At 39.2% G+C, this 25,663-nt stretch overlaps 1 protein-coding gene across 2 annotated transcripts; it reads right to left on the reverse strand.

Moving 5' to 3' along the window:
• Nucleotides 1-5,649: 5,649 nt before the first annotated feature.
• On the reverse strand, nt 5,650-24,556 carry LOC115414279 (RAS guanyl-releasing protein 1). 2 transcript variants are annotated; one of them, XM_030127557.1, is made up of 17 exons: nt 24,336-24,556; nt 23,557-23,732; nt 16,906-17,011; nt 13,979-14,041; nt 13,757-13,888; nt 12,830-12,983; nt 12,487-12,660; nt 11,541-11,657; nt 11,130-11,405; nt 10,648-10,728; nt 10,460-10,564; nt 10,234-10,343; nt 9,082-9,226; nt 8,930-8,966; nt 8,455-8,574; nt 7,061-7,377; nt 5,650-6,974 (listed from the first exon to the last, which is right to left on the reverse strand). In XM_030127557.1, the coding sequence occupies exons 1-17, from the start codon at nt 24,470-24,472 to the stop codon at nt 6,840-6,842; spliced, it is 2,385 nt and encodes a 794-aa protein (XP_029983417.1). In that variant the 5' UTR covers nt 24,473-24,556; the 3' UTR covers nt 5,650-6,839. The 2 variants fall into 2 exon arrangements, with proteins under 2 accessions (XP_029983417.1, XP_029983416.1); XM_030127556.1 differs by having other exon boundaries at nt 8,443-8,574; nt 24,336-24,555.
• Between the last annotated feature and the right edge of the window lie 1,107 nt (nt 24,557-25,663).

Genomic DNA, 25,663 nt, shown 5'->3' on the forward strand with positions numbered 1-25,663 from the left:
TGGAACATATATTACAGCAAACTATGATTGTTTGGAGATACACTGTACAAATATATGGTCTTTAAGCTAGTACATGCAAATGAGGTGCAGCAGATGCAGAAGTCTGGCCTCAAGCAAAACAATAAAGTCCTGCCAGTGCACGGAGAATATGAGTAGAGAAATTAATTTAAAGTTAATGTTCTCTGTTTTATTGTGTCTTGTATGCCTTGGCAATAAGTGAAATAGAACGTTTACAAGCTCATACCTAATTTTATAATGGAGTCAAATCAGAAACGACACATTTTTCTGATGTTCATTTTAATAAGAATCCATCCTGCTGCATTAGTTATTTAGTTATTACAGCATTAATTATTTTCTTTTTTCTCTTATAGTTACTGCAGTTCTACACTGCAAAACCCCCTCATCTTGCAATCTTTAAGTCTTACTGATCTGATGGCTTCAAGAATAATATAATATGCAGGGGCAGAATGTGTGAGACAATTGTTGAATTGAAATTTGTCTTTTTTAGTCAGCACATCAAGCTGAATTACCGTCATGAGAACAAAATAAGTTAATTTTTCTGTCTCACACTCCACTATCTTACAGTTAATGGGATCTAGAGCTTTTGAGCACCAAACAAATCAAATGTTTAGCTAAATTTTTGTTAAATCCTTTTCATCTGATGCAAAAAGGTGCATACGAATAAAATAAATTGTGATGTAAGGTCTATGCGGCAATGTCTTTTTTATGCTAATATAAGCAGCAGACTGTGATTCCTATAAGGTACGTGAGTCCATCTGTGTCCCACTGCTGCTCGGAAACAGAAGGAGATGTTGAGTTTGGAGGGTTCAGATATAGCCCGGCTCAGATGAGTGCTTGATTTGCTCTGTGTTACTCACCTTCATAAGGAATCCTCAGTGGGGGAAACTCACTCTCCTCCTACTACTTCCTCCCCTCCTCGCTCTATCTGTTCCTTTGCTGCAATGCTTTGCTTCACTTTCCTTGATCTTGGCAATCTGTTGTTTAAGAGGGTCGATGGCACTCTGGTTGCTCCAGCACTGCTGCATCGGCTCTTTTCTGAGCTCTTTACCATCCTTTTTTCTCCAACCAGCATGCTTTCGTTTTCCATCAATAAATATTCGTCTTCTGCACTCTTTGTCTTTGCAGCATCAGTTTTCATAGATAAAATAGCTTTCAGTTCTTCACTGTAACAAATTTATTGTAGAATTTACAGTAAATTCCAGGCAAAAAAGTTGCCAATATAGTGCAGTAAAATTGTTTGCTAATTAATGTAAAAATAATTACAGTGTATTACTGGATACGGTTTACAGGTTTTTGCTGTATATAAATTACAGCAATGTAATTTAGCAATGTTGTTTTATATTAGAAACAGCCATTAATTGTATTTTAGGTTTTCTTAGTTTTCATTGCTCCAGTTTGACTGTAGCCATGCTAACAGCGCTATCAAGAAATGATTTGAGTCTCCAGACAATGTGAGTCACACATGTGTAGAGGCATCTATCTCTGTAGGCCATCTTTTACGACTCACTACGGCAACATCATTAGGACAAATGACTGGCATAGAGCTGCAAATACCCCTCACTGCTCAGTTTCCCCCAGATTTATGCTGCATTCCAGGCCATTTTTTTGAGGCTGTAAGTCACGACTTCTAATCACGACTCACGACTTTGTAATGTTCCAGGCAAGTCACGCCAAACTGCCTGAGCGCAAGGAACTGTAGTAGCTAGATGTAAACAAACCAGCATGGCGGACCATACTTTATGCTCATTTACAATCATCTCTATCGCCAAAGGTGCTTGCTCTTCGCTTATTTGAGAGAAACAGAGAAGTTAAAACGGCGCATAAGGCAAGAGAAGCTGTTCTACCTTTTATGGTATGGTATTTGGATATTTGGATACGTATTTGGTATTAATTTATTCTTGCACTCAATGGACTGAAAACTAGCTAACGCTAGAGCAGCTGCTGATTATGCACAACATTTGCAGATAAATAATGTCAGAGCAATACCTTGTTTTAATAAACACCACATCCATGGGGGCTGCCATTGCTATGTGACGTCAGAACTCGGAACTGGGAGTATGTCGATCTAATACGAGTTCATGGGTGGGAAGTCACGGGTTTGACTGCCATTCCAGTGTCTTTTCACCGGTAGAAGGTTGAAAAAATACAAGTTACGGGTTGCCTGGAACGCAGTATTAGATCAAAATGTTTATCAGCTGGATAGGCTCTCAGTGAAAGAAACCGAAATATAAATTAACTCTCGAAATCACTTCTGATCGCTAGAAAGATGCTCCTTGAAGGTAAAGTTAGGTCTCTGTACTTTTACATATTATGACTCGTACAACAGTGATTTGTCCAAGCGAGGTTGCCGTAGCGAGTCGTAAAAGATGGCTGACATAGATTTAAAAAAATCTTCTACGCATGTGCGACTCACATTGTTCGGAGACTCAAATCGTCTGTTGACAGGTGCTAACGGAGCCTGGGCTGTCAGAGGCATTTCTGAACGGGGCTAATGCACGTAGCTAGCGTTAGCTTAACTTCACCAGTTTTTTTCTAGCCAGCATTTTGCAAAAACTGCATTCTGAGGCACGCACCCCGTATATTCCGTATGGAACACAACTAAGATAAATAAAATAATGTGAAATACAGTGACTCACACAAACAAAGAAACATCATTCTTCCTAAAATGCTGGTTTTGACTTGTCTGCATCACACACCGACTTTAAATAGACGTGTACATGTCAAATTATATTGCATTAAGTTACTACTTGAATCACATTTTTATTTTGTGGGCTGATAATGTCTTACTTCCACTTTGAGTGGATGGATGTGGGGTTCGCTCCCACTTGTTCACCTTCATGTCCTCTTTTGCACCTTCTAACACTAACTGTAATTGCATTGTTTATAGTCAGGACCAAGTGAAAACACAACCATCCTGTAATTTTACAATGTGATACTGTGAACAAATGCTCGAACTGTTGCAATATACAGTTACACCGTGTAAATTGTTAGTACAAGAAGCTATTGTAAGTTTTTACTGTAGAAATTACATAAATTTGTTACAGTGTTGGCATCAGAATCTGTGTTACATCTGCCATCATGACGGTACAGATTCAGAAAAAAAAATCTAACTGGTTCCCCTTTTGTGCTATTGAAATTTGTTTCTAAATCTGACTTCATTCCAGGGTAATTGCCATTTTTAAAGCTTGTCCTGCTGCTGTTCTTTCACCGAAGTGTACCTTGAGAAGCATTAACAAGCACTGGAACCAATCAATCATTCTGACAGATGCACTGGTGAGCTGTGTATTCACATCAATCCCAAATTACCCAAACAAAACGGACCTACAAAACGTGTCCTGTTTTTTTGTTTTTGTTGGTAAATAGCTGATGAATTGATTAATAAGTTTCAGAATACTTAGACCGACTACTGCAGATTGCTCAAAATGTCCTAAGACTGTCTCTTGCTTTTCCAATGTGCCGTCCTGCAAGTATCATTAACTATGGTTCGTTGTATCTACTCAAAATATATGTCTGTGCCAAACCCAGTGGGGAGCCATTACCACAGTAAAAGAAATTGCAGCACCAGCAAGAAAAATAGCATGAAGCAACTTCATTGGATATTTTCAGGATATGAATTTCTGGACCTGTAGATATCTTTATGCATATACACAGCTTTGTGCTGTGGAATTGTGAAATGTATGCTGATGTCGTGATATGGGAGCTTTCACAGTCCTCAGCGTTAGTCATGAATTTATATCCATTGTATTAGCTCTAAGCTTTTCCTCAACTGTCCTTTTTCTACATTTATCAGGTATGATTATGGAAATTCAGTCTAAAACTACATGATTGTTAAAGACTAAATAGGAACAGTTGAGCGATGATGTTTCTCTTGGCAAACTCGTGTACAACACTTCTCATTTCACTCCTCCGCTGTCATCAGGGTTAATTAAAAAATTCCTCCACAGCTTCACATAATTTTCAAGCCACCTCCAGAAATTTTCTACAAAATGTGTGTCTTTTTGTCTTTTCTCCTCCCCGCTACGACTCTGTGTGAGCTACACTTTCCAACACTTCTCCTCCACAAGGGTCCTTTGGCCATCATTAGAACTTAATGAACTCAGTTTAATAATCAAGGGAATTAGTGGAGTTGAGCTCGGCAGTGGCATTGCTCTATCCTACAGGCGTTGTGGCTGTGCTTGTCTGGGTTGTTTGAAATGAGCATTTCCTTCATGTTAAATGTGTTGTGTTCTCATTGTGTTCACTGTGTCCCACACTCTTCTATCAGGGGTACACAATGGGATGCTCCATATCTTTTTCCCTAATTAGTTTCGGAGTGTGTTCATTAGACTTAGCAGATTTAGTTAACTTATGGGTATCTCACAATGGCCCAATTCCCCCATGTACACTGATGTCTGGGTGATAAATCATCTACTGTCTACCCACTGTAATTAGGCTGACTTTTGAAGTGTCATATTTTGCTCACAATGTATGGAGAGCTGGGTCGCGCTGTGCAGTGTCAGTTACCCTATATACGTCTCACACCCTCCTTCAGGCTCAAATGCTCCACAATTAATAATGTTTACATTGTTCATTGGATTTGCAAATGGATTTCCATCTGATATATTTACCCATGTGATGACTACTTCAACATGTCAGGTTAGATGCGTTTCTCCTCTCATTGCTGTATTACGGCCTTGATGGAGGGAGAGGCTTTACATCCCTTGAGTTTAACACATGTTCTCTCTGTCACTTTCTCTCAGCCAGCCATGATATTGGAAATTATTCTGCATTAGTGTGCATAGAGCCGGTGAGATTTGGGGTGTTACTCCCCTGCAGCTGGGTGTCACATTCAAATAGAAGTAAATTAGCTGTCACCAAAGCTAGGCTGGTGAGCTGCTGGTATGCCTCGGAGACGCTCCTTTCTCACTGGGCCTCTGCTCAATGCCCACCCAATGCAAGGCAACAAGTCATTATAGCTGCAAGGAATGAAGAAGCACAATATAATCTGAGTTAAATGGCTTTCTTAAACTCAGAATGGATTACTGCTAGAGAATTCTGCATACGTACACAACGGCAAGAGTTGTATAGATTTGTCAAATCACCTCCTGTTTTCAGCATGGCTTGAAGAAAGATGGAAGGATTAGGTACTTGGTTTGATTCTGTGCTTTCCCAACAGCAGACAGTTGCCATCTCATTATCTACAGCCTACATTAACTGAGGAGCTGGACTCATTACCAGTAGCAGAGCCCAAGGGACAAGGTAGATGGGCATGCAGTAGTCTCCAGACAACAGGGTAACACAGTCTGTCTGTTGTACGGTGGAGGTTTCTGTCAATAAGTCATTCCAACACTTTATGCATTAATATATTAACTAAGGTAATTATATATATCTTATGTAACTAAACTAAAGTTGCAACTTATTAGTGGAACCATCTCATTGCAGTGTTTCTTCTTGTCACTGATTTGACAGAAAAAAGGTCCAAGTTAAACGCAAAGATAGCTAATTAAAGTGCAATCATGTGTATCTGAAAACTTAAGTCAAGAACAGTGAAATAAATAAATAAGGAAAAAAAGGCTTAAAATATCAGGAAGGAATTTCATGAGGTTTTAGTGACCCCAAGTGGCCAAATATAGTACCAACAGGCAGTGGTTCATACAGAATATATAGTATTTAATACAACAGTAGGAGAACAATACTGCAGGAACTGATGTAACTAAGATGGCACTCTCATACAGTGGCACAGAGGATACTCTATTTACAAGTCATCACACGTTACATTCACTGCACATCACTGCTACAATGGACCACAAAGTATTAAAATTACATGGCTGCATTGTAAAAATAAAAAGTTGCACTATGATGCCAGCTAACACAAGCATAAATAGTTAAATCAAAGTACCAGCAATGTTCAGTTATCTCATGTGACTGTTGTGTAGTGTCTCAGACAATAAATATTAACAAAACATTTAAAATGTAACAAGCATCGATATAAACAGAAAGACAGACAGATCTGCAGCAAACTGGATTCTGCTGCAGTAGTCAGAGGGAACTTTTCCTCACAACGAACAATGAACCCATCACATAATCCACAAACTTTACATTGCACTAAGTATTTTGCAGCTTATCTGATACTGCAGCCTCTCTTTATTTTAGTTTATGTATAACATAAATATGTAACTGGTTGAAAACTGATTAAGCTCTATTTTCAAGAAAAATACAGCAGCCCTTCACTTCATGGCTTCTTATGTGTGAATACTTTCCAAATATGAGTGAAGTTCCACCAATCAATAAGTCTGGCAGTATTTCATAAACCCATTCAGAGACAAAAAATTATTAAAAACTGAAATAAATTGACTGGCTGAGATGAGATTTTGTGACAGTTACAATGATACAGAATACTGCCAGCTTTAAACTTTAATAGTTTAATACATAAAAAGGCTAATACTCATTTTTAATTTCTTTCTGTAAATTCAGTAAGGGGGGGGGGGGGGGGGTCCTACTTTGTTTTTCCTTGATACTAATTAAACCTTCTTAATACTACAAAACATCTTGATATGTGGTATCTTAAAATGTATTTGTCGATTTTTCCCTCTGTTTAACTCATGATTGGTAACAACCTACCTTCTTTTAAGTGTCTGTGATCCCATGCACCTGCAATATGCTTTGGAATGCCACTATTTTGCCACTTAATGCCAAAATGTCTTTTTTTACACTGATAAAATGATAAACGATAAAATGTTCTTCATCAATAAATTAAACACCGAGTCTAGTTTTATACATGCTGCCATATGAGGGCAGCAACAGTCTCCCTGGAAGAGGTCCAGTGTGTATGTGTGTGTCTAGGAGGAGGAGTCCTCGTCCACGGGGTGCAGAGCATGCCTCTTCAGCAGTGTCTTTAGGAACTCCACCTCTCGCTCTGCCTCCTTCAGTTTCCTACGTAGTGTGTCATTGGTGTTCTGGAGCCTCTCGTTGTCCTGATAGACACAAAGCAAATTTACTTAATTGTATTTAATTGTTTTCTGGTATGAAGGACAAATGGAAAATGAACTGAGAGACTCACTGATTGCAGAGATTCATAGGTGGGTTTGCTGTCTTCATCTGGTTCCTTGGGCTTCTGTACAACAGAAGCTCGGTTTTCCCACTTGGCGCAGTGTCGTTGCTTTCTCTGGGGAACTGGACTGGGACATGAGGTGAGGGTGGGCGTTGCTGGGACCAGTAGAGAGCAGCTCGCTTCAGAGACTGGAGAAGTCAGCTGGGGTGCCTCTGTCTGGGTTCCACTGTGGACCTTCTGAGGCCTTAAGTGTGAGGTAACTGGAGATTCTGGGCTCCAGTCCTTGCTGTCATCTGATGGGTATGGGAAAGGACATTCTTCTGAGCCTATAAGACAAGAGGGAAATCCAGACTGTCAGCCGTTTATGCGCTTGACTTTAAATCTAATGTGTCAGGGAAATTACAAACGATTGTTGAATTAACAAAACTGATAGAACTGACAGATAAAGACAGCTAAAGTATTGTCAGTTGAAATAAGGTTTCCTACAGGTTTCTACAAGTTAAATATAAGACTTTTTAAGACTACTTACAACTGAATTTCATGCCCATTTCACAGCCTATTTCAGGGCAATATTCAAAAATTTTGTGAGTCCTAGAATTTAGGAAATGGTATTTATTTACTCCAACACCTTGATTCTCATTGTTCCGAATCATTTCTCACCAAGGGTTGCAAAGTTAGCAATAACTGGTTTTTAACTTCAGTATAAATTGCAGCAGGTGGAACTGAGTAGACTAATGCTACTTTCTTGGCAGCTTGGACATTTCACACACACACACACACACACACACACACACACACACACACACATTTCAACACAACACAGTGAACAAGTTTATGGCAACATAACTTAAGACCTATCATATCAAATTTAACACCCTTTAAAGACTTTTTTAAGGTATTAAATGCCGATTTGTAAATTCAAGACTTTTTAAGACCCCGTGGAAGCCCTATGAAGTGTGTCTTCAGAGTTTGTTTCCTGAATATTGAGAGTTTCTTTCAGCTGGTGGGCAGCTTCTGTGTTACTGTAAACGAAACAGTTTACGTTTGGCAGCTGTAGGGGAATCACCCAGACAGCAGATGATGCACTTTGTGATACTTTCATTATCTACACATAGCTACTTAAATGTTGTAAAAACAGTAAACTGTGAAGAGGCAACTATAAGTAAGTGTGACAGGCTGTAATTATAGGAAACAACACTGCTTGGCTGATCCTCATCTAGCATGTGCATACAGGTCTGTGTTAGATACAGTACATGTTATTGTCTGTATAGAGGGTACATGTGTAGAAACCAGTGCCAGAGAAGGCTACTAAATACTAGTAAGTGAAGACTGGATTTATCTATTAGTATATGTGACAGATGCTGCTTAAAGAACCTGTGGTGCCCACCCACCCTCTGACGTGCCTGTGGTGACAGGAGTGGAGCTCAGAGTCGGGCTGTCAATGGCGTTGGGCACTTTGGCGTTCTTCTTGCACTCAAACGCCACCTGGTCCTTACAGAGCTTGTGGCAGTTCATCCCGCAGTCTGTGCAGACCAGAGAAACATGTCAGAACAGGAACTAGCATGAAGTCTAACTTCATGGACTGAATGCTATCTAATCTGCAAATGCACCTTTCCGACCTTTGCATGCTTACTGTCAGGCAAACAAACAGTTCTCAGATCTTTTCAAAGAGGGGGGAGGGGGGAAAACTGTGGTTCTAACTGCAGTGTTTGTCTTTTTTTTCATGTGCTGCAAAGTTCAGCTAGCTGTAAGCAATACAGAAAACCACATTACACCTTCTTAAGATAGCTACACTTTACCTGCCTGAGTATATACTGTTCCTTTACTGCAGTAACAGTTGGCCAGAAAAAGACATACCAAAAAGATAGATGTTCTCACCTTTACATCTGTAACCCTGTTTGATGACACCCCACAACTGTGAAGATGGATAAAAACAAAACCGATTTAGAATCTACAGGAAAACCATTGTCAAGAATTTTCTGCAACTTTTATATTCTGTCAATTAATGTAATAATTTCATGGCAACTTACAAATCCTGAGCAGTTGTCACAGAAGGTGGGTTTCATGTAAGTGGTCTCCTGGAAGTTGTGGACAAAGCCCAGACCCAGTTTGGAGCAGATGACACTGGCCCGCATGAAATAGGCAGTGATCTCCTCCCTGCTGACGAGGCCTTCCCTGGAAAACGCCAACATATATATGATATAATTTAACAGCGGAGACAGAAATGTATACGATATTATATATATTTCTGAAATATACAGGGTGTCCATTAAGTGAATTGACAAATCTGTGGAAATTATTACAAAATGAAAAGGAGATATTGTTTTTTTTTTTTTTTTTTTTGCCTCATTTAATACCCCTGTATATGGGCACCATTAGTTGAATGAAGCACATCAAGCTGGTACTGGATTTCTTGCCATGTTGGCTGTATCATAGCCTCATCAATAGTGTCAACAGCATCAGTGATCTTTTACTTCAGGATGTTGATGTCTCGTATCTTTGTTCAATACACAATATCTTTAACATAACCCCATAGAAAGAAATCCAGAGGAGTGACAGCTGATGAACGAGGTAGCCAGGGAATTGGGCCATCCCTTCCAATCCACCAATCAGCTGGTACGGTGCACCATCTTGCTGGAAAATGATGGTTGTTTGAAGGTCATCCAGCTGTGGTGCTACATATTCAGTCAAAAGGTCGAAGTAAACATTTGCAGTCTCTCATTGAAGAAAAATGGACCGATGATTCAATTGCACATGATCCCACAATGTGACTAAAAACTGTGATAACCACTGAGTACATAGAACACATCTGATGAACATATCTCATCAATTGATTTTGTAATAATTTTTTTTTTAATTGTAGAGAGACTTTGTGGACACCCTGTATATTAACTTATTGTTACTGTTCATGAATGAACTATTATTACTTGGTCAGCTGCCACATTACATCATATTTACCACTTTGCCCTTGTGTAAAAAGAAAACTGAATATAATCAACAGTATCACTGGACATGCATGTGAAATTTAGAGTTCCTATTTAGTATCATGGTTGTGGTTAGTTTCTGCAGCTATTTCTTGTTTCCTGCTGCTACAATCATCGCTACAAATACTACTTTTGCTTCCTCCACTCTGTAATCAAAAAATTAACTCAGAACGAGAGTGTGACCCGCCAGACACTCACTTCTCTTTGTCCATGACACAGAAGGAAAAAGGAAAGCTTGCAGCAATTTTCTCAAAGTCCTCTTGAGAAATAAAGCCATTCTCATCGTGATCGTAGTTCTTAAAAACAGACTGTAAAAGCAAAGAAAAGAGGCAGATGAAGATTTGTTCAAATAAATGATTGTGGTTATGTAACAACATTGCTTAGTATGTATGAGGAGGCATTGCTGAATAAAAGACACACTTACATCCACCATTCTCTGCACATGCTTACTAATGGTTCGGGGATCAGGTTTAGGAGCCACTCCTGATGCCCAATCCACAACCACTGGAGGTCTAGAGGGGGTGGCTGGCTGATAGAAAATTAATAAGACATTAAAATAGGTTTAAGAAGACAGATGGCATTATTAAAACCATAACTGCTTCCATCACTCACAGGTGCTTTACAGTTTTTAGGTTCCCGGGCGTAAGACAGTTCATAGATCTCATCTTCAGTGTAATAAAGGTCTAAGGACAGCTGTGCGGAAAGACAGAAAACTGTCAGCACATTGGAGACAAACACAAATACAAAGAGCCTGGACCTCTAAAATTCTCCTTCAAATATGTTTTGATGGGAGCAAAATTAGGTCACATGGTAACTATTATGTTTTCATGGACATTCTGCCATTGAAGTACGATTAAAGCACCTCATGCATAGATAAAATAACAATAAAGCAATCTGAACTCACTCATTCACGCTCAGTTTGTCACCCACACACTCATACTGTAGATCATAGACTCTCATCACACCCACACGAGTGCAGAGAATCCAAATGCTGTAACAACTCATTTGCATCTACGCTTGCGTTCAATATACAAAGTGAATCACCTAAAGCTACAAAGCAATTTAAATGGTGTCTAAATAAAAAGGTGAGCTACCGTCAACAGATGGACAAGGTCCTTGTTGGCGTCTAGCCTGGGTGGGATCTGCTGGAGCTGGATCAGATCGTTGATGTGGCTGTACAAGGCCTGGAGCTTTTGAACGTTCACTTTGTTGTCGTCGACATAGTCAGACATGGCCTCATTGACTGAAATCAGGTCTTTAAGGTGGACACCCAGGATGGGGATTTTAAAACCTGTGCACTTATTGTACGCCTGTCTATAGTTGTCATAGTTTCTACAAGAAGACAACAGGTCCGTCATCTCATTCAACACCTGGGAAGTAACAAAACAGATAACCCTTACTGATTTAGTTAAAGGAATAACATGTTGTACTCATCATTTGTTATTCCAAACACGATAACATCTTTATCTTTTGCTTTTAAATCAGATGGATCTGTTTTCCTTTACCTTGGTGACCTCGCTGGGTACATGCGAGGTGGTGTCCTTTAATCGGGATATGGAGCTGTGACAGAGGCCTCCCACCACTGCCATTAGTGTGTTATAGTTGTGCATGAGATGGAGACTCTGATAGACACACAAAAACACACCAATCAGTCTACCTACACACACATATAAACACGTACAATTAAAGTTGTTCCAGGTAGCTCTGGTTATATAATCTCCACAACAGTGTAGTTACATAAGCTACTTACATTGTTGCCTTTTTCTTACTGTGCTCTGATATCTCACTCTTTTTGGAAGAGCTTTTTCCCTCTTTTCAGTTCTCTAATTCGTGCTGTCACTGGAGCATTATGGTGTGAAATTCGTTTCCACACTCATGGGTTTCGAAGTTGACAGCAGTGAGCAGCAGCAGACTGGTGCATTAGTATTACAGTGCAAGAGGTCCTCCAGAGTACAAGCCTGCCTAACGGCTCCCTGAAGCCAACACATCACTTCTCAGCAGGCTGCGTACTGCTTCACGTTGGAGGGCTTTTAACAAGCAAAGCCTGATCAGTGCATACTTGTGAGTCAGTTCTCCGTTTTTCACTTCCACACTCTTCAGTGTCTGAGTGGGTCCCACTTGATGAGTCCATTAGCTTACATTCAGTTAATATTTTTCTATTGGTGAAGTCTTTCAACACACTAAAAGCCTACAACAGAGCTCTTAAGATTCATTACCAACTCTATGTGAATATGCATTATGCAACTGCTAATTATGTGGCATCTATAGATAAAGTGTTGTTCATCTTACAGCACAAATCCTGACAATAGACTGTCATTAGTTGGATAAGGTGTGTGAACGACGGTACATAAGAGCAAGCAAAGAGGAAATGCACTAGAAAGAGTTCCCTTTTCTGGCTAAATCAGGAACAGAAACTCTAAGAGTAATACTGAGAGATTATTAAATGACTACCTGAGCGACATGAATAAACTTGGTGAAAACCTCAGCTCTCAGCTGAGCTGTCGGTCTGCTTAGCACCATCAGCTGAACCCACTGGGAGATACCATTACACAGGGCGATAGAACGCTCCATCACGGGGATGTCCTTCATGCAGCAGTTGCGGATGTAATTCTGATAGTCTAGAAACTGGTGGTGAGAGCAGAGAGGGGAGAATTAACAGCTGCATGGAAACTGTGAGGCACTTCCCTTGGAGAGGAAATAGCTAATGGTTTTAAGTTCACACACATATTAAATTACCACATTATACACTTAAATGGTTTTTTATGGTGGTATTGACTTAGGCATGAATACTCACTGATATCCTGCAAAAAGACTTGAATTCCAGGTAGGTGAGATGCTCAGCCAATTCAATCGGCTCCAGGTGGTCAAACAGCAGAGACACCTTCCTCTTTTTACTATAGTTGGCTTTGATTTTCTGGCTTGCTTTCCACGACCAGTCCCGTTCATTTCTAGTAAACACCACATAGTGATATTAAAAATGGGAAGATTACACACTTCATACATAAACCACTTCAGCTCAGTCAACTGTTCTCTTTGATTTTACTTCTGCATTTTTCTGTATCCTGATCATCGCACTGTGGGTCTCAGAGTAATGCATTTTCAACCCTGTATACGTGCTGTAAATATGATTGACAATGAAACAGACATTAACTTGAAATAAGAGGAACTTCAATGTCTGTGTAGGTTCTCATTCTCAGGTCATCATTCTCCTTGGTAGTTCTCGGTTCAACTGGACAAGTTTAGCTCTTTTGAGCATTTTCAAAAGAACTAAAGTCCAGTTGAACCGAGAACTACCAAGAAGGAACTTCAGTAATCTAAAGGTTTGAATAAATGGATGAATTAACTAATGATTATCTTACACTTAGAGGTATGAATTCCTGTTGTGTAGATAAAATAGATAAAATCCAGAGAGCGCTTTTCCAAATTCTGGTTAAAATCCCAGTATTTCCAAAACTACCAGTTTACTTGATGTGAATTGTGATTTGCATCTCTAAGGGCTTGAATATTTTTCTGAAAACATGTGTGCATTCAGTAGTCCCTTAAATAGATCAGTGGTACAAGGAGATACATGAAAATCTGATGGAACTTTCCAACTATGTAACAGTCACTCAAATCGTGACTGATTTCGATGTTTCCCATGACTCTCTCTCTCTCAACAAACAACTGAGATTCGTGTCAGCCTAATGTCTCAGTTGCCAGCTGGTCGGAGATTAACACTTACATCCATTTGGTCTCGAGGAGAGAGCAGAGACTTTCCTGTCCCTGGTCTCTGATCAGCTCACGAAACTGATCCAGGCTGTCCGTCAAGCTGTGGTGTAAGCGGAACATCATCCAGAATTCCTGGATCCAGTGTCTGAAGGCCAGAAATGATACAGAGGAACTGATGCAAAGCTTACACAGTCAAACCTCTGCAATAGATCAGTGTGTTCACTATGAAACTGACCTGATGAGATAGCATATCCTCTGGCACTCTGACGGCTTCTCATTGTCCAGCGCTGTTTTAAATGTATGAATTTGAGTTAAGGACCTGATCATACTGAGGTCAACATTTAAAGACCATGTGTCTGAAGAAGGGCTGTAGTTATTTTTAGTACTGATTAACATGCTCATCACCAACATCACTCTACCGGTGTGTGTTGGTGAATTTACCTGCAGAGACCCTGCCCTATGCATGTATTTTATATTTTCCTCTTGTTTTGTTGTGTTCGAGATGTTCCGGGTGTCGACCTTTGGGCAGTGATTTTGTATCTCCAGTCATGTTGGTTGAGGATGGAATAATATAAACACCTCTCTTCTCACTTAACCCAGAAAGACCCAAATGTTTAATACCTTTTGATCCACTAATCCAGTGGTTCCCAACCTTTTTTGGCTCGTGACCCCATTTTAACATCACAAATTTCTGGCGACCCCAGACATTCAAAATGGAGACATGTTTCTCTTGGAGATGTCTTAGTGGGACCAGGCAGGCGAAGACATTTTTTCTATTTGGTTTTCTGACTGCGACTGTGTCTGGGCAGGTTGAAGCGTACTAAAACACACGGTCACATGATTGGGTCAATCATGATATGTTCTGACAGATATTACATCCTGCATGTTATTTGAACTTGATTGTTATAGGAAAAATGTGTGGTGTTTTAATTATAATGAAATATATATTGAATCATTAAAAAATATTTTCTTTATTAGATTTTTATTTTTATCAATTACTAGAAATGTCAGGCGACCCCATATGAATTCCAGGCAAACCCATGTGGGGTCACAACCCCAAGGCTGAAAAACACTGCACTAATCCTATCAATACATATAAATAATTGGTGTAAAATACATTTTGTCATCTTTTCATAGTCATCAGATATGACCCATTTGGATGTTCAGAGGCTCTGTAGTGAAACACTGTCATCTTCTACAACATTAATTCACCAATAAAACCCATAGAGTTTGATCAATGACAGTTGATGGACACATTTAGTTTATGTTCAGTTAATGATAGATTTCTTTGAAAAAGTCACTTTATCTTTAGTTTTCTCTGTTTCTGATAATATAACAATCAACTTTAATCTGAGCTTTTATGAACATCTACATGATCAGTAAAATAAATGTTGGAAAATACCTGATTTACACTGAAAAAACACAAAATAAAGAGGATAATATTATAATAAATGGTGATAAATCACTTAAGAAAGGTTAAATAGAGAAAAAAATTCATTTGGGAATTGCCACAAAAGTACCACTGGGTCTTTATGGGTTAAAGCTGCAGTGCTTCGTTAGTTTTTTGGTGTCACAGGGCAAAAATTCCATAATTATTTTTCAGTATAATTCACATGGTCTGAGAGGACATAGACTTCTGCATCTACTGCACATCTTTGTTTTCAGGGTGCAGAAAATCTACCCTGTGATGCATATATTATAGCTAAGCACAGGTGTTTTCAGACAGGTGACTGGCTGCAATTGCCAAACACTAATCAGATTCTGCTGTTGACTGATTAATCATGTTACCTTGCTTCAGGATTCGATGTTTCAGGTTAAACAGCACATTTATTTAGATGAAAATAGCAGCAGTGGGTACATCTGCTTATCTACGACACTGTTTGGGACAGGTGTGTTTTTAGTAAACAGTGAGCATATGGCTGATCGAACTGCAGAGTTTCTTTTGTACAAACAACTCATTAATAAAAACTACAGCAACTGAACTAAAAGGCAAACAGAAGTGACATTTGGTAATGTGGGAGGAGGCGAATGCATGAAGCAAAACTCTGATGAGCATCACTAAATGAATCATTCTGGCAAAGAAGAAGTAAGTGAATAACAAAATGTACAAAGAAAATACACAATCAATGTCTCATATACTGTAGGACAACTCTCGATCAATGTCCTGATTTAGTGGCAAGATGTTTTAATCAATGTCAACGGGAGTAAGAACATTGCTCATTAATACAGACATGTTGACCACAAAACACTGGACTGAATTTATATACAGCGCCCACAAAAGCTTTTATAAATAACCTGACACTATGGCTCTCAATTGGAAGAAATCAGCTTGAAGTGATGCACATAAAAAGGCTAATTGCGTCATGGGAGCAGAAGAACTGCCCACGCAATCTCAAGGCCAGACGGTGGTGAAGGCTGTTAATGGCCCCCGTGTCTCTTCTTCCCTGATCCTAAACCACACACTGAATATATTTGATGTATACATTAGAGCATTCTGAATGAGAGGGTTAAAAATAGTGGCGGGGCGTTGGGCGTCGTGTGCACTCATACCGGTCCGTGTGAGCTGGGGCCTCTTTATGCAAAACAGGTTTTGTGTTTATATATAGCTGAAGAGGACTCGTATGTGAAAGAAGCAGAGGTAATTAACACCTGAAACCCAAAGGCTGCTCCCTGGGCCTGTGCGGTCCTCTGAGAAGCTCTGTGACGCCACTGTTGTTTCCTGAATGGAAGCCTAGATTACCGGCCCTCCACTCAGGTCACAAGACATGGCAAAAAGCATACTTTTTTTCTAGATGTGAAGTGGAGAGCATGAAAGAGATGGAATTGAACCTTTTGAGAGATAGCAAATGTAGACTAAGTATAGACTTCCTGTTTTTAAATCCACTGGCCACGTTTGTTAAGTGACAGAGATGTAAAAGGTCGACAGCATCTGACAGAAGTAAACACGAGCTGCCACTCTCTTATTCCATTTTACACTGACAGCTACAGCCTGCATTGTGAGCCAAGAACAAGCTTGCCTGTTGCTGTTGACAACCAAAAGAAAGCAGCACAAAGCAGAGGCAGCGATCTGATGTCACGTTACATTTGGTGCTCAGAATTAGCCAAAGCACTTTTTAAGTCTTGCTTTGTTGCGGTAGCTCGATGTCTGACTTTTAAGGATATAGAGAGATGAGGTTGTCTAGCAGATCGCTGGATGACATGAGGAGACGGTGCATGGTCAGGGTGATGTTCAGCAGATGGCTACTCCCACATATGCAGCCATTTGAGTCTGCAAGAAAGAAATAACACACATCATTTGGGTGCATCTTCATCAACTCAGGTACATCACACTTTTGTCTGATTTTCCTAGGCCAAACATGTGGCAAAAAGATCTGATTACACAAATTAAATTGGGCTGGATTAGGCCTACTATACAACAGTTATAAGAAATGTGTTACTCCTAAACAGAAGGCCAAACAAACCGGCACTCAGCAGTGCTGCTGGAGAGAATGTGGAGGAACCATGGTGGATCACGCCCACGTTTTCTGGTCCCGCTCCTCTATCCAGACTTACTGGAAGGAAGTATCTAAAATCATCTCTAAAGTTTTGGGTTTTAAAATCAGCACATCATTCACTTCCATCTTTCTTGGTCATGAACCTGATGGTCTAAGTAAGAATGACGCTCACCTGCTCAAGGGCTTGCTGGCAGCGGGTTAAAAGACAATTACAAAATACTGGCTCAAGACAGAATGTCCACCAATGACTGTCTTCACCAGTATTGTAAAACATCTCCATTTACTAGAACGATGACCTACACAATACGACTGCAGAGAGAACTGGGTGGAGAACGTTAGAAAACATGGCATGTTTACAGAACCTATGAGACAAATTAGTAAACCATTAAGTGTAAAATTGTGTTGTTTGTCCAAACAATACGATCTTTGTAACCCCTTGACCTCACGTCCTGTTTGTTCTGTTTTTTTTTGTTTTTATATCTGTTAAAAAAACTTTCATAAATAAAGAGCTTAAATGAAAAAAAGAAATGTCTAAAAATAAGTAGCTAAAAAACTAGATTCAAACAGCTTTCATTTCTATTTTTGATGTCCATAATAAAGGGCAAAGTGGTCAGATTGACTTTAAGTAGAAACTATGAAGTAGATTAGATTTACTAAACACAAGAATTAAAAAAAAAAAAATGTGGCTATTTAGTAACTAGTGACAACTCTTTTAACTGCCCACTCAGCAAAGAATAAATCCCACGGTATTAGTAATCACAGTGATCACCCATTTCAGAACTGAGAGCCTGTTGCATCCACCTAAAAGCATTTATTTTGTCTTATTTATACAGTATTTTTCATGTTTGTTTTACTGAGTGAAAATAAAGCACTGACAGTCTGTTACCTCCATCTAACTGTATTTACTTGGTCTCGTGTGTATGTGTTAAATAATGTACATAAGACAAAGTTATTTATATCTTTAACACAGCCGATTTCAAAATAATAGTAAAATGCAATGTGGAAATGGCAGATTTGTTCATGTGATAGTTTTTTTCTTAAAGTGTGGTTCCGTAGAAAAATGTGAGCGAAACACTGATGTAACATTTCCATCGGTGGACAACAGAATGTTGGTTAACCAGGTGAAACACCGACTGATGAATACAACGTAATGCTTTTCCATAGACCTCATTTCTGAAGATTTGTCTTCCTCCGATTGTGAGAACCTCTGTGGCTTGCTTGTCTTGCTACCTCTCTCACTTCCTTGTATACATCTCACTTCCTTTCTCTGTGACCCCAACCACCTTTCCTAATCTTGGTTGTCTGACTGCACACTATAGTTTGTATCAACGAGATCTGCAAAATGTGAAACATGCTTCTCAGCCGCTCACAGCCAGACCCGCTGACCTATAATCCCTGCCAACTTCAGCAAAGAAATACACCACTTACCCTCTGCAAAGGGTAGAGCTACTGCTGCATGCAGTGCATTAGTGCTTCACAAAAAGAAGATGGGCATTCAATTGCAGGTTTAAAACTCTTATGAATACACCAAAGGGCATTTCAAGGTGTTTAACCTACTCCCACAGTTATGAAAATTAACACTCAGAGTGGAACATTTGTGCATTTTCAATCTGAGCTGTGTTCCCTCCTTAAGGTTTGCCAGTATCTTGACACTATCAAGGACATAAGCCATGTGTGGTCCCACTTTCAAACCACATCACCTTGGAAATATCTGTGCCGCCATGGCAACATGTTTTCTAATCTTTGTTATCTGTAAGCAACTAGCCACTCCAGGCACAGCTGACTAATCCAGTCCACATATCCTGCATGGGGTGTGTTTCTGTTTATAACACACAGCCACGACCAGCTAAACCCACAATGTCATTGACCACACTGATCGAAGCAACCAGAAAGTAAGAGATGTATGAAATGATTCGGAATGACACAGCTGTTTAAATGTTCAAGTGTTTGTGCAGTTAAGACATTATTACTTGTACAGCTCGAACAATGAGGTGTGAATCAACAATGGTGAGACTTCAGGCAAATGCACAACAGTACGTAATGACTCTCCATCAGGTAAACAGTTGCTCAATCCCCTTTTCACAACTTTCAAACCGCTAACCCTGCCTGTGCTGGGTTAATTACAGAAGGAAATCCCCTCTGGACTGTCTGTCATTGACTGGAAAATTAGGAAGTCTGTCACCTGCTACACTGTACTGTACACCGCACTGTACGGTGTGGCGATAAACACACAGCGCATGCATGGCCTCCTTTTAAGGTTATCTTACACATACATCAGCCACTTCAAAACTGCGTGACACTGTTCCTTGTTTTCACAAAGACTATCAGATCTGTTGGTGTCTGTTTAAATTCCTCACATGCAGAAGGATGTTATCTCTGCACCAGTGTACCCGCAGCTTGCCATTATAATCAGGACTCACTATGACTATAGTACTTAGACAGGTTAACCGGGATGACCTTCTTTTGACATATACAAGTTCATAAATGTCAAGAAAATGCCAAAAAAATAACCTAAATGAGCAAAGTGCGGGGTATAGATTGTGTCATAATATTCCATAGCTGAAAACAACAGCTGTAACTCTTCATTATGCAGTACATTACATAATATTTCTCACTGCGAGAACTGCTGCAGAATGCTGTGCAGGATATATTGAAAGAGAATCTCTATTAACTGTTTGTTCCCTTCTTTCTAACTTTATTACTCAAAACATAGTAGAATATTGTTTTAAAAAGGTAGGAAGTCAACATATCCAACTAATTATCACTACATACATAACTACTTATTCTTACACTCAGTTTTTAATTAGGGCTGACAAAATTACCGCATTAACTTAGATTAATCCATCATCATGATTAATCGGATTAAAAACTTTAACGCAATTAACTCATCTGCATCGCTTAATGACTCTGAACATCTCTGGCAACACATTTGGGGCAGTTTGTCCAAGTAGAGTTAGCGTCACGCATGCGCAAATGGGCAGTTGATCTGTCAGTGACAGGCAGCAGAACCAACCCATACAGATAAAAGATGTTAAATAGCACGTTGGCCCCCTGGATGAAAATATGTGTACAAAAAAACCCAAGACTGAACAGTTATGTCAAATTGTTTTGTTGAAACTGTTGAAGGTGTTTAATAAACAGTGCATAGAAAAGTACATATATATTCCCTTCTTTCCTGAGTCTGATTGCTCACACAAAATGAAACATGATTAATATGGATTAAAAATGAATATTTAATAGTGATTAATTGAAATTAATCCACAGCAACCCTATGATTAATCTGATTAAAAATTTTTGTTTGACACCACTATTTTTAATACATTGATATCTGCACAATAAAATTATGCATGTGTACTGAACATTTTATATATTATTATCTTTTTTGTTACCTCTATATTAAGTAAATACTTCATTGGATGTATGATGTAATCAAATGATTTTCTATTCAATGTACTTTTACTGTAAAACAAGCCATAAAACTCTATAAATCAGGTCTTAAAAATACAGTTAACATACAAAAAATACCATGACCCAAAAGTCAGGGACACCAGGTGTCTGACTATACAGCTTTTTTATTTCTGGTCCCCCCTTGTCCTACATATTGATTTTAAAGAGAATACATGATACTGACCAGGTTTACTTACAAATGTATTGTACATTTTGCAAAAGAAAATGTGACTGTGCTCCAGTCTTTCAAGGTTGGATTCATCATTAGCATTATCTCAGTTTTTCATGGTCATCAGATATGACCCATTTGGATGTTCAGAGGCTCCAGAGCGAACATGGAAACACCATCACCTTCCACAACATTGATTCACCAGTAAAACCCCTGTAGTATGACAAATAACACTGGTTATAAGCACTTGTCTTTTTTTTTTTTTTTTTTTACAGTCAATTAATGATATATTTTGCTGGAAAAGTTACTTTTTCTTGAGTTTTCTCTATTTTGATTGAATAACCTTTGAATTTACTCTGAGCCATTATGAACATCTAAATAATCAGTAAATCAAACATAGGAGATGCCTGATTTTCACTGAAGATTGGAAAATGCAGAGGATAATATGACAGTAAATTCTGATAACTAACATCAAATCCCTATCCAACCTGTGGCATGATCAGCATGTGCACAGCTGTAAATTGTACATTGCTTTTTTGATTTGTCTTTGTTTTGATTTTGCACTTCTTTTGCTCTTATGTGCTGCTGTAAACTTGGAATTTTCCATTGTGGGACTAATAAAGGCATATCTCATCTTATCTTATCTTATCTTATCTTATCTTATCTTATCTTATCTTATCTTATCTTATCTTATCTTATCTTATCTTAAATGGATCAATTTAGGAAAAAATAACAATTTGGAAGTCACCACAGAAATAGGTAGGTCTTCGAGGTTAAAGTAGATTTCACACTTTGACAGTTAGATGTAATAAAGAACACAAAAATGTACTGCATGAGCTTTGAAGTGAAAATGATTTGGGCCCAAACTGGAAACAGACTTTATCTGTATCCTCACAACTGTTGGTAGAATGTGGCAACACACTTTTATGAAAAATACCATAACAACTGTAAAGTGTCCTTTTATGTTTTATGTATTCTCGGAGCTCTGGAGTTGAGAGAATTGCATTAAAATTAAACATAATATTAAAAAAAAAATCCTACACTGGTTGTGCTGTACCACTGCACAGTCTATTGTGTGTTAATTTTCTATGCTAATGTTCCCTGTCAGCATTGGTCCTATATTTTACCACACAAAGATCATCTCCTGGCGACGTCACATGAATATAACTTGCATATCAATCAGTCGACACCAATTAGTTGCATAGTTGGTACACGCATCACAACCTGCTGCTGTGTGGTCTGGACAGAGTGATGATGTCAGCTGCTATTGATCCACACCTCATAGTGCTCTGCATTTCAAAGACTGGTCATCATCTGAAGACCACTGTTCGGGGAGCTGACCTTTCGGCTCAGCTGGGCTTGAAGCTGCCATCAGGTAATCCTTCAAATAGCTCTTACGTGCACTCTCACATTTGAAAAGGTGGCAGCACTGGCGGACCTTAGGGGTTCGCCTGTGATGTGGGACAGGAGGAGCAGCGTTGAGCTCCATTTTATCAGGAGCATCCCCGGTCATAACATATCAATGCCATCTTAAACATGTACCGATCATACATTTTACTTAACGACATTCAAGTGATGTATGAAAATCAAGTGCAGTGGGATTTATATCTTCTAGAGTGGGGGTGTCAAACATATGGCCTGCAGGTTAGAACTTGCCCACCAAGGGGCCCAGTCCAGCCCATTTGTGAAGTGCAAAAACTACAAAAAAGACATTAACAGTCAAGGGTTACTGAGTCTTAAATAATATATTTTTCAGTTCCCAAATGTTTTATATCTTTGTAGATCCACTGCAATCTGTATGTTGTAATGTACACGTGTAAAGGATAAGCTGAGGCATAAAATTCACTTATTTTTCTTAATAAATTTCATGTTGTTCACGGTTGTTCAAGTTATTCACATTTTGAGTGAAATATAGTTAGTAAATGTAGACATTAACGTAATTGTGGTTTATTATCCTATTGTTTTACTAGTCTGCCCCACTTAAATTGGGCTGTCTGTGGCCCCTGGACTAAAATGAGTTTGACACCCATGTTCTATGGGATGCTCTTTCCCTGAATGGATCATAATAACACATGAAGCAAGCAGATGGCTGTTTTTACAGCCTGGTTCTGCCTCTTTTACTGATAAATAGAGTTATGGGTTGTCATTTTATGTTCAGTCCATTGTAACACCTCTCCATTGCTCTTGCTCCATTTGTGTAACCAGGCAACAGCAGTTTGAAAGCTTGTCTCGTCAGACGCAATCACCATAACTCTGAGAGCACTCCAGACAACTTGATGAAGCCAATGAGCTTCGCTTGATTGATCAAACTACAGCCTCCTCCATCACTGGTGTTTGTTACAAAACATCTCTATAATAAGTGCAGCAGCGTGCATACAGTAAAATATTAAGCATTAATTCAGCATATGTAATTGGAATATTATCATAAAAGCCAACGATGGTGAGAAATTCATTTCCCCTTCAAATATAAAAATCACACGTTCCCTTTGAGGCTTGTCCAAACTTGTCAGAAATCTTTGGAAAGACAGGAACAACAATAGTGCTTTCGCTGTAGGCATTCAGCTTTGTCTGCGGGCGGACAAGAGTTCCTCAGTAACAAGACAAATACTGCAGAATAAGACAAGGACAACAATATTTCTTCTAAGGACCAATAAAAATATAGTCCACAAACCAATACAGTCTTTCAGGTCAGTATGGACTTACCAAAGCACTGCAGACAGGCCTGGATGAGCTCCTCCCAGGTCGCCCCCTTGGTGAGGTGTCCCAGGGACATCATGGATTTCCCCGGGGCGGTCTGAGCCGGGCTGGGTTTGTGGAACCTGTGAGGGCGGCCTGGAGGAGAAACTCTAGACCTGGAGCCACATCCTGGAGTCACTCTCCTTGAGAAACACCAACACAAATAATAGTGAGGAGGGAGGAGGGCTGGCCCCAAGGAAAGAGTGTTCCTTTGTTTGTATATGAGGTTGTACTGTGTGCGTTTCAGGCCAAATATCTGTAAAAGTCAAATTATTATAGCTATTCATCACCTGGATGATTGGATTTCTTTAACTGTGGCAAAATGAGAGCTATTGTTTCAACACCAGAACACCCATCTCTGGTATTTTGCATTTCATTGTTCTCATTTCCTTCCTTTAATTTGAGGGAAATACCGGTTGATTGCGGACATCCAGTGTGAACTGTTGAATGACCAGTAAACAAGAAGGAATGCAACATGTGCTGTTCAAACAAAACTGCCTCAGAGTGGGAAGAATTCTGGGTAACAACCTGCTCTGCGTTTGTGCGTAAAATATACGAGTGGCACCAATGCAGGTTCAATCATTGTTTTAGATCCTAATATGACTGACTGCTGTCTGTTTTTGGATGGACAGACTTCAAAACACGACTGAATGAGCGTAATCGGGTTGGAGTTGAAGTCATATGCGCCGAAAACGCACCAGAAACTCCCGATATTAAAGAAAGATGAGAAGATAGTCGGGACTTACGCGTCATCTTTTGCTTTTTCTTCCGATGTTATACTTTGGTTCTGGTTGTTTTCCTTTGACTGACATCCCATGGCGAGGTACTGGGCGACGAGCGGCTGAACTAGGCTGTCCATTTGTGTCCTCCTCGATGGGAGCATTTCATCGCTCTGTTGGCTCCGTGCGCCTCCGCGGTCTCAGCAGCATTGTGCTGACTCGTCAATGAACATTACACAATTAAGATTCACCCAGCCTGTCTGTGAGTGAGTGGGCGGCCGTGCTGCTGGGCTTGTCACTCACCCAGACCGGGCTGGAGGCTCCAGTACACACCACCACTCATGTTCTTTACTGATGGGATACTTTACTGCTTTAATTTAAAAAAAAAATAAAAAAAAAAAAATAAGTGAGCATTTGAACGATCCTATAAAATGAACTGCAATAATTAAAATTTACTGTGACTCTCACTTATCTGAATTCCCAATAAAATCTAGTTTGCTCATATACACTCCTGTTTCAGGTGGTTGTAGATCAGGGGTGTCAAACATGCGGCCCGGGGGCCAAAACCGGACCGCCACAGGGTCCCATCTGGCCCGCGGGATGAATTAGTGAAATAAAAAAATTACACTGAAGATATTAACAATCAAGGATGACAAAATAATTTTAGTTCAATTCCATCTAAAGTGTGTCAGACCAGTAAAATACTATCATAATAAAGTATAAATAACGAAAACCACATATTTTTCTCTGTTTTAGTGTAAAAAAAAAAAAAAAAAAAAAAAAAATTACACAAAAATGTTAACATTTACAGACTAGCCTTTCACAACAAATGTGAAAAACCTGAACAAATATGAACAATCTGAAATGTCTTAAGAGATTTAAGAGTAATTTTACCAATATTCTGTCTATTATTAAATGTTTTGTGCATTTGTAGATGCACTGTGATCTGTATGTTGTAATGAGCATGTAAAAATGAGAAGCTGAGGCCAAATAATGGCATGAATTGTTAAAATTGCACTTTTTTTCTTAATAAATTTCATTTTGGTCATGGTTCATGTTTTTCCATATTTTTTTAAAAGATAGTTTGTAGATGTGGAAATTTAATAATATAATCTTACTTTTTTCACTCTAAAACATACAAATTAGACATACAAGTTTTGGAATTGATATTATTTATGTATTATTATGTTGTTATTTTGATGATCCGGCCCTCTGCAGGTTATATTGGGCTTTATGTGGCCCCTGAACTAACATGAGTTTGACACCCCTGTTGTAGATGGAACATTGCAGACTTAATCACAGCTCATGCCTCTTAGGAGCTTTTGGTTTTAAAATAGGGAATGAATCCTCCTGTT

This window comes from Sphaeramia orbicularis, chromosome 22, assembly GCF_902148855.1.
Source record: "Sphaeramia orbicularis chromosome 22, fSphaOr1.1, whole genome shotgun sequence".
NCBI lineage: Eukaryota > Metazoa > Chordata > Actinopteri > Kurtiformes > Apogonidae > Sphaeramia > Sphaeramia orbicularis.